Source organism: Centroberyx gerrardi, chromosome 24, assembly GCF_048128805.1.
Source record: "Centroberyx gerrardi isolate f3 chromosome 24, fCenGer3.hap1.cur.20231027, whole genome shotgun sequence".
Classification (NCBI taxonomy): domain Eukaryota; kingdom Metazoa; phylum Chordata; class Actinopteri; order Beryciformes; family Berycidae; genus Centroberyx; species Centroberyx gerrardi.
Genome location: NC_136020.1, coordinates 21,904,995 through 21,914,487, shown reverse-complemented (window position 1 = coordinate 21,914,487; position 9,493 = coordinate 21,904,995). Strand labels below are relative to the sequence as shown.

The 9,493-nt window shown below is 43.5% G+C and overlaps 2 protein-coding genes across 6 annotated transcripts; both read right to left on the bottom strand.

Annotated features, from left to right (window-relative positions):
• Window positions 1–1,768: 1,768 nt before the first annotated feature.
• On the bottom strand, window positions 1,769–3,469 carry LOC139921585 (E3 ubiquitin-protein ligase TRIM21-like). Of its 4 annotated transcripts, none has more exons than XM_078281970.1 (2): window positions 2,753–3,466; window positions 1,769–2,701 (listed from the first exon to the last, which is right to left on the bottom strand). In XM_078281970.1, the coding sequence occupies exons 1-2, from the start codon at window positions 3,464–3,466 to the stop codon at window positions 1,826–1,828; spliced, it is 1,590 nt and encodes a 529-aa protein (XP_078138096.1). In that variant the 3' UTR covers window positions 1,769–1,825. The 4 variants fall into 4 exon arrangements, with proteins under 4 accessions (XP_078138096.1, XP_078138097.1, XP_078138095.1 ...); XM_078281971.1 differs by having other exon boundaries at window positions 1,769–2,664; window positions 2,788–3,466; XM_078281969.1 differs by having other exon boundaries at window positions 1,769–3,206; window positions 3,240–3,466.
• A 3,741-nt stretch (window positions 3,470–7,210) lies between these two features.
• LOC144538104 (E3 ubiquitin-protein ligase TRIM39-like) lies at window positions 7,211–9,063 on the bottom strand. 2 transcript variants are annotated; one of them, XM_078282042.1, is made up of 2 exons: window positions 8,834–9,060; window positions 7,211–8,800 (listed from the first exon to the last, which is right to left on the bottom strand). In XM_078282042.1, the coding sequence occupies exons 1-2, from the start codon at window positions 9,058–9,060 to the stop codon at window positions 7,417–7,419; spliced, it is 1,611 nt and encodes a 536-aa protein (XP_078138168.1). In that variant the 3' UTR covers window positions 7,211–7,416. The 2 variants fall into 2 exon arrangements, with proteins under 2 accessions (XP_078138168.1, XP_078138169.1); XM_078282043.1 differs by having other exon boundaries at window positions 7,211–9,063.
• Window positions 9,064–9,493: the final 430 nt, after the last annotated feature.

Here is a 9,493-nt window from a genome sequence, read left to right as displayed (position 1 = left end):
ACTCCTCAGGGAGGAGTATAGCCGCTGCCACACCTCCTGGGCCCACGTATATCCCATCCACATGCAGACTCTGTGTATGACCCTCGAGGGTGTCTTCAAATTCCCCTTTATACACCCAGTCTTCATTTCTGTCATAGTACAATGTGCAGTGTGGGGGGTCGGGAGGGGGAAGATAGGGATTAAGAGCTCGGAGCCAGGGAGACCATGTTCTAAATTCTTCCAATAAAGGATCGTTATCTTGGTTCAACATCACCCAATAAATGTCAGCAGATAGGTCAACAGCAGTGTTTTTGGCAGAGGCACCCAGTAACATTTGTTTTTTCGCCCCCGGGAAGGAATTACACGCAATGACAGTTCTTTAGTGAAACTTTAGTGATTCTTTCAGCAAGCAAAAAGCAGTTACAGAATTCTGGATCAAATGTGCCTCGCCCTGACCAATAACAGCATCAGAGCCAGTCCACAGTCTGACAACCTAACTTCTCCTGATCCAGTATATTTATGCTATTACAGACAAAGAAATGTGCAAGTTGGGTGCTGTCCTCTTCTCATTGGTTCGGGCCTTCTCCTCTTCCTCGTCTGACTCCATCCTTGGGTGGACCTAAACTTTAGGGATGATAAGACACACACACAATCCTGCACAACCTTGGTTATACCTTGAGTGATTTCTCCTGTGCCTTGGGTGTGTGTCTGACAGGTTGTTTCCTGTGTTCTATATCATATCTTAATAAGGAGTTGTTTTCGAGAAGCTGCGCGCCTATCTTGCATTTGACTGACCTTGAGCTCCTTACACAAAGTTACCATCACACACGCACCCACATTCCTAATTACTAACAGCTTACAAGTATAAAACACAATCCTATTACTTTAAAAAGGCTATAATGTTCAAAACAGTTTCATAGCACCCGTGAAGATATTTTATTTACAACACCTCTCTGGAAGGAGGAAGGCAAAGATAGAGGGCTTTCAGCTGGTGGATGCTGCCCTCTGGCGGCCATATTGGAGGTCCACAGCTCACGGCAACAATGGCTGAGAACAGCTGATTGTGTTTCTAATCTTATGATTTGGCGTCTCATCAGTGTGGAATAGACCAGATTCATTTCTGTGCTCTAACTGCCAATTACCTTTAGAACAATAACATTTTTCAAGCTTTGATATCAGTCAAATGTTAAATAATTTAAGCATTCTGGTAAATAGCAGTCATGTGACCATACAAGTGTGTTCCATTTGTTTTTATTCATTCAAAAAAAAATCTTTAAATGTGAGAAACAAATTGCAGAATTACTTCTTATTCATAAACTGCTCTTCAGTAATTGTGTCAACATACAAAGCTCAGAATATGTACAATGATCTGACAATAATAACACATTTTTAATTTATCACCTAGACATGTTTAAGTGATTTTAGCAAATGCTTCTGATTTCCAATATGACATTACTGTGTAGAGTTATTAGATTAGAATAGATTATATTATACTTGAATGATCCCAGTAGGGAAATTAATCTTTTGCAGCAGTAAATTGTAATAGGATACATGAAAAAAAATATATAAATGAGAAGAGCATTAACCATTTTAACCAGAATCTGTAGTCAAACGTTTACTGTATTTAACTTTAACACACATTGTTTTTTTATGACAAGACATTTATTTTGCCATGAAGTAGAAAGTTATAAAGTGTTTTTTTTGTTGTTTTATTACTATTCTTCAACATTAAAATGACTTAACAGTTACCTGAAAAATCTAGGAAAATATATGTACTTCCCTTAAATATGTAAATGTGTTATCTTAAATATTAACGAATCCTATCTGAGAAAAACTAATGATTAGTCTAATCTGTGTGATTGACAGGAGAGATGATCAGAGGGGCGGAGTTTTCACCACCATAATTAAAACTGGGACAGAAGATTGGGTAGAGTTTCTCAGTGAAGGTGCAGCCAGTAAAGGAGTAGATAAGAGCTGCAGCATCTACGTCATAAAAGGAGACCAGACCCTCCTCATAATCCACAAACACCCCCACCTTCTGAGGCTTCGATTTCACAGAGAGGAGGACACGAGGGTCAGCACGTGCTTTGTACTTATTTCCATTCCTCAAACATACAATCCAGTAGCCATTCTTGGGACTCACTGTGATTCCTCCCTTCCTGTTGATCGACCCTCTGGCCACTCCTAAATCCCACTCAGTCTTCCCTTTAACCTGAACCTCGTAGTAAAATCTTCCTGAAGAGAAGCTCTGCTTTCCTAAGACACAGGCACAAGGAGAAAATCTCTCTGGGTTGTCTGGGAGATTCTTCCTTACATCACCATGATTTACTTGTTTCCCATCATCAGACAGGATGAGAACGGGATGTGCTGTATCAGGATCCAGAGTCACATCCACTGCATACTGCTGGACCCTCTTCAGCTCAACAACAAGCAGTTTCTCCATCTCTTTCCTGAGAGTCTCCTCCAGCTGAGCCACAGCTCTCCTCACAGTCCCCTCATATGATGAGCGATGGACACTGACCTCTGTCCAGTCCTTGGTGTGTGGAGGAGTGTTCAGGGATGGGAAGCTTTGGAGGAGGTGGAGGTGGTCTTCAGTGCGTGAGAGCTGCTCCACCTCAGCGGTTCTCTTCATCAGCTCAGAGATTTCCTGTTCCAGCTCTTTGATGAAGCCTTCAGCCTGTTTCTCTGTTGTTTTCTGCTTCTCTTGGATCGTCTCAATGAGCTCAGCCTGGCCTCTCTCCACAGACTGCATCAGAGCGGTGAAGACCCGCACACTGTCTGCTATCTCTCTGTCTGCATCTTCCTCGCTGAGCTCTACTGAGTGTTTGATCTCCTCAATCTTCAGTCGTCTCTCCTGGATCTTCTGCTGAATTTCAGCCTCCGTCTTCCCCAGCTCAGCCTTCTTTCCTTCACATCCTTCCTTCAGAGGGACAAAGTGATGTGACTTGTGGTCTGACTCAGTGCAGAACTGACAAACACACATCTGGTCCGTCTTGCAGAACAGCTCCAGCGGTCTGTCATGCTTCTTACACATCCTGCCTTCCAGGTTCTCCACAGGATCGATCAGCTTGTGTTTTTTCAGGCCCGTCATTCTCTGATGAGGCTCCAGGTGAGTCTCACAGTAGGAGGCCAGACACACCAGGCAGGACTTCAGGGCCTTCAGTTTGGTCCCAGTGCAGACGTCACAGGGAACTTCTCCTGGTTTGGCACATCGTTGGTCTGGGCAGCTGCTGGCTTTCATCTGAGCTGACTTTCTGAACTGAGCAGCCATCTCAGATATGAAAGTGTTGACATGCAGCTCAGGTCTTCTGTAGAAAAGGTTATTACACATGGGACACTGGCACTGGACACTAACATCCCAGTGCTGTGTGATGCAGTTTTTGCAGAAGCTGTGTCCACATGGTGTGGAGACTGGATCAGTGAACACATCCAGACAGATGGAGCACAGGAACTGCTCTTCAGATAGGAGACTGCTGGCAGCGGACATATCTAGACACTGAGACCTAAAGTGAAAGTGTGAAATAATAACATTGTTATACAGAATTCCTCAATGATAATAGCTTAAAATTTTTTTTGACAATTCTTCAGCTACTTTCAAACAAAGTAAAGGTCCAAGAAGCCTGCATACCAAATTGTTTAGATATAAATTGTTTAGATATAAAAGGATTCAGCAGTGGTTTTGGTTGCAGGCGGACACACCCACTGCCAAAAGTTCGACGCCCAGAAACGTCCCAAACATTCAGAAATAATAAAATCCAGGCAGAAGGCAGCAGGCTCTCTCTCTGCAGACACACACACTGTCACACACTACCAATGGGCCCGAAGTCATGATTGAGTCGGATCATTTTTGGATGAGTTTATGCTATTTCAAGAGGGAAAATCCTGCTCAGTTTGCCTTTAAGTATAAGTAATAATGAAGGAGCTGATATTATCTATTATAGTTACAATGAAAATGATGTTAATGCTGACAGTAATGATAATTATGAAGATAATGGGTCTAACTAAGGTATTTTGTGCCTTTCTGTTTGTTGCTATGTGGCCACAGTTTGTCTATTGTGTTTCTTTTTTTATTGCAAAACAGACACACACACATTATACATTAATTCACAAGGAAAGACAGCACAAGAATACAAGGAATTAAACATGTTGTATTAACACTGTCCTTCCTGTTGGAAGATTAAAAAGGCACTGGCGGCATGTTCTCCCCACGCCTTCGGTGCCTAGTGCCCAGGTGGGTTATCTCGTGAAAAGGGCCTTTCTGTGTGGAGTTTGCATGTTCTCCCCGTGCTCACTTGGGGTTTCCTCCATATAACATCGATAAGAACCCCTACTAAAAACATGCAAGAAGATCGTCGCCTGACCAGCGATGAACATTAAGAAGTCGGTCCCCGGGCGCTGTATAAAGCTGCCCACCGCTCCTGGCCTGCCCCGCAGAGGAAGGACGGGCCAAGATGGGAAAATGCGGAGAACAAATTTCACGGCGCCATTAAAATGCGTGTGTGTGTGTGTGCCAGCCGCCGTGTGCATGTGTTGTAGATGGTTGCATGTGACCGGTAAAGACGGGGTTTGTCTGTCCTGTTTCTGTTTAGTCATGCTGATAAAGGCTTTTTAAATTACTGGACACTCCTTAGCTCTCCTCTTTTTCACTTTAAGACTGCCTGAAACGCCAGTGGAGTCTCTTTTTGGACTTCTTTTTCTCTACTAATAGCGAAAATCATTTTGACAAAGTTATATTGCGTTTCATTGAAATCTTGCCGGTACAAACTGAAAAACGGGAAGTTTTCAGGTTTGTGTTATCGCTCTCTGTTTAAACACAGTAAATATTATCTGCTGTACTCACCTCTAGTTCTGTTTTCTTTGGAGAGAAACAGAGAGACTTTTCTCGCCTGCAGCAATGTTGTCGTTTTGAGTTACTTTCACTTTCTATTCCGCAACGTGACGCTGAAACTCTCCTCTGTTTCCAGTGTCGCTCCGCCTTTTACTGCAGTTACATTAGTAATGTTTTGTTGCCAGATTCAGCTTTGATCACGATTACAGTAACATACTTTTGACAGAAGATACATTTAAGATACATTTAATTCAAACTCGAACAAGAATTCAGCAGTATGAACACCAAACAGGCTTTTCAGAGGGTGAGAACACTCACAGGGAACAAAACTAAACCAAACATACCATCACCCACAGACCCTGCCTCATTCACCAAAGACCTGAACACTTTTTACGCCCGCTTTGACACCTACAACTGCTCTAATGAGTGTGAGAGACTGCTAGGCACCCTGCCCGTCCCTGAGCAGACACACTCTGCCCCTTTCACAGAAGAAGATGTCCGTCGGCAGCTGTCGAGGTGCAAGCCGGGCAAGGCACCGGGTCCAGACGGCATCCCAGGACGACCGCTGAAGACCTGCGCCGTGGAAATCTCTCCTGTGCTCCACTGCATCTTCTGCCAATCCCTCCAGACAGCAACTGTACCCACTCTCTGGAAAACTTCCACTATCACACCGGTCCCCCCCAAAAAAAACCTCCGCGCCTCTGAACTAAACCACTTCAGACCAGTAGCGCTCACTTCCATAATTATGAAATGCTTTGAAAAACTGGTGTTGAACTCCATCCTTCCTGTTGTCAGCCCACAACTGGACCCTCACCAGTTTGCATACAAAGCCAAACGAGGAAGGGAGGATGCTGTGTCATGTCTCCTCCACACCCTCCTACAGCACCCGGACTCCCCTGGCCACAATGCCAGGGTTCTCTTCATGGACTTCAGCTCTGTCTTTAATACCATCCAACGGCATCTGATGATAAACAGACTTCACCATCTCTCTGTCCCCCCTCTCCTCATCCGCTGGGTTCACAGTTTCCTCAGTCAACAGACCCCAAACCGTCAGGGTGGGCACCACCACATCATCAACCATCATCATCATCAACACCGGAGCCCCCCAAGGCTGTTCTGAGCCCCTTTCTGTACACCCTTTACACCAATGACTGTCTCAGCCCCTCCCCCATCACAAAATACTTCAAATATTCAGATGACACAGCCATACTTGCACTCCTTAAGGACAATAATTCAGTGACACTCCATCTCCCACTTCACTCAGTGGTGTACAGATAACCAACTACACCTCAATGTCTCCGAGACAAAGGAACTCCAGCACCCCCCACCGCCTCGTCTCCATCAACACTGAAACAGTCGAGATGGTGGAGAGCTTCAAATACCTTGGTGTCACCCTGGACAATAAACTCAGCTTCGATCCACATTCCACCGACATCCGGAAACACTGTCAGCAGAGGCTCTCCGCCATCCGGAAACTCAGGGCTCTTTCAGTAAACTTCACCATTATTTAGGCTATTTTACAAGAAGTTAACAGTTAGAGAATGTAGAATAAATGTAGACTATTTTGATCATAGCTTCACTGTTATCTCTCCATCTACAATACAGACAGTCATTGAATTTTAGACAAAAACATATCTAACAATAACAATATTCTCAGATTTGGGTCAAATGGGGGTTCGTGGGCCTAGTGTGTACGACTTTAGGGGTCCTTGATATGAAAAAGGTTGAGAATCACTGCTATAGAGGGCTTTCAGCTGGTGGATGCTGCCCTCTGGCGGCCATATTGGAGGTCCACAGCTCATGGCAACAATGGCTGACAACAGCTGATTGTGTTTCTAATCTTATGATTTGGCGTCTCATCAGTGTGGAATAGACCAGATTCATTTCTGTGCTCTAACTGCCAATTACCTTTAGAACAATAACATTTTTCAAGCTTTGATATCAGTCAAATGTTAAATAATTTAAGCATTCTGGTAAATAGCAGTCATGTAACCATACAAGTGTGTTTCATTTGTTTTTATTCAAAAACAAAAAATCTTTAAATGTGAGAAACAAACTGCAGAATTACTTCTTATTCATGAACTGCTTTTCAATAATTGTGTCAACATACAAAGCTCAGAATATGTACAATGATCTGACAATAATAACACATTTTTAATTTATCACATAGACATGTTTAAGTGATTTTAGCAAATGCTTCTGATTTCTGATATGACATTACTTTGCAGAGTTATTAGATTAGAATAGATTATATTATACTTGAATGATCCCTGTGGGGAAATTAATCTTTTGCAGCAGTAAATTGTAATAGGTTACATAAATAAAAACAGGATATAAATGAGAAAAGAGCATTCACCATTTCAACCAGAATCTGTAATCAAACGTTTACTGTATTTAACTTTAACAAACATTGTTTTTTTATTACAAGTTTTGCCATGAAGTAGAAAGTTATAAAGTGTTTTTTTGTTTTTTTAATTACAATTCTTCAACATTAAAATGACTTAACAGTTACCTGAAAAAAATAGGAAAACATATATACTTCCCTTGAATATGTAAATGTGTTATCTTAAATATTAATGAATCCTATCTGAGAAAAACTAATGATTAGTCTAATCTGTGTGATTGACAGGAGAGATGATCAGAGGGGCGGAGTTTGTACCACCATCATTAAGACCGGGATTGAAGAATGGGTAGAGTTTCTCAGTGAAGGTGCAGCCAGTAAAGGAGTAGATAAGAGCTGCAGCATCTACGTCATGAAAGGAGACCAGACCCTCCTCATAATCCACAAACACCCCCACCTTCTGAGGCTTCGATTTCACAGAGAGGAGGACAGGAGGGTCAGCAAGAGCTCTGTAGTCATTTCCATTACTCAACCATACAGTCCAGTAGCCATTATCAGGACTCGGACTCATTAATCCCTTCCTGTCGATCGACCCTCTGGCCACTCCTAAACCCCACTCAGTCTTCCCTTTAACCTGAACCTCATAGTAAAATCTTCCTGAAGAGAAGCTCTGCTTTCCTAAGACATTGACATAAAGAGAGAATCTCTCTGGGTTGTCTGGGAGATTCTTCTTTACATCACCATCTTTTACTTGTTTCCCATCATCAGACAGGATGAGATGGGGATGTGCTGTATCAGGATCCAGAGTCACATCCACTGCATACTGCTGGACCCTCTTCAGCTCAACATCAACACTCAGCTTCTTCTTCTCTGTCCTGAGAGTCTCCTCCAGCTGAGCCACAGCTCTCCTCACAGTCCCCTCATATGATGAGCGATGGACACTGACCTCTGTCCAGTCCTTGGTGTGTGGAGGAGTGTTCAGGGATGGGAAGCTTTGGAGGAGGTGGAGGTGGTCTTCAGTGCGTGAGAGCTGCTCCACCTCAGCGGTTCTCTTCATCAGCTCAGAGATTTCCTGTTCCAGCTCTTTGATGAAGCCTTCAGCCTGTTTCTCTGTTGTTTTCTGCTTCTCTTCGATCGCCTCAGTGAGCTCAGCCTGGCCTCTCTCCACAGACTGCATCAGAGCGGTGAAGACCCGCACACTGTCTGCTATCTCTCTGTCTGCATCTTCCTCGCTGAGCTCTACTGAGTGTTTGATCTCCTGAATCTTCAGTTGTCTCTCCTGGATCTTCTGCTGAATTTCAGCCTCCGTCTTCCCCAGCTCAGCCTTCTTTCCTTCATATCCTTCCTTCAGAGGGACAAAGTGATGTGACTTGTGGTCTGACTCAGTGCAGAACTGACAAACACACATCTGGTCCGTCTTGCAGAACAGCTCCAGCGGTCTGTCATGCTTCTTACACATCCTGCCTTCCAGGTTCTCCACAGGATCGATCAGCTTGTGTCTTTTCAGGCCCGTCATTCTCTGATGAGGCTCCAGGTGAGTCTCACAGTAGGAGGCCAGACACACCAGGCAGGACTTCAGGGCCTTCAGTTTGGTCCCAGTGCAGACGTCACAGGGAACTTCTCCTGGTTTGGCACATCGTTGGTCTGGGCAGCTGCTGGCTTTCATCTGAGCTGACTTTCTGGACTGAGCAGCCATCTCAGATATTAAAGTATTGACCCGCAGCAGAGGTCTTCTGTCAAAAGCCTCTTTACACATGGGACACCGGCATGGGGCATTAATATCCCAGTGCTGTGTGATGCAGTTTTTGCAGAAGTTGTGTCCACATGGTGTGGAGACTGGATCAGTGAACACATCCAGACAGATGCAGCACAGAAACTGCTCTTCAGATAGGAGACTGCTGGCAGCGGACATATCTAGACACTGAGACCTAAAGTGAAAGTGTGAAATAACAACATTGTTATACAGAACTCCTCAATGATAATAGCTTAAAAAAATATCAAAGTTGAATTACTGGAACAATAGCAAACATAAAAATATAGCTGCATGGCAGCAATGAAACTGATCCCACTGCATTGGTCAATAACTGCCATTTTTTGACCGATTCTTGAGCTACTTCCAAACAAAATAAGAGAAGTATAAGAAACCTGCATACCAAATTTGGTGTCATTCTGACTTGTGGTTCATGATGAAAAGAAGATTTTTGAAGGTATTTAAAAAAATTCTAAATGATGGGAAAAATGAATTAGGCAGACTTTATGGCTCCTCGAGGGAAAATTGTTCAGCATGATTATCTGCAGAACACATCTCTACAACTAACAGAACGGTGGGGCTGATCCTTAGACTT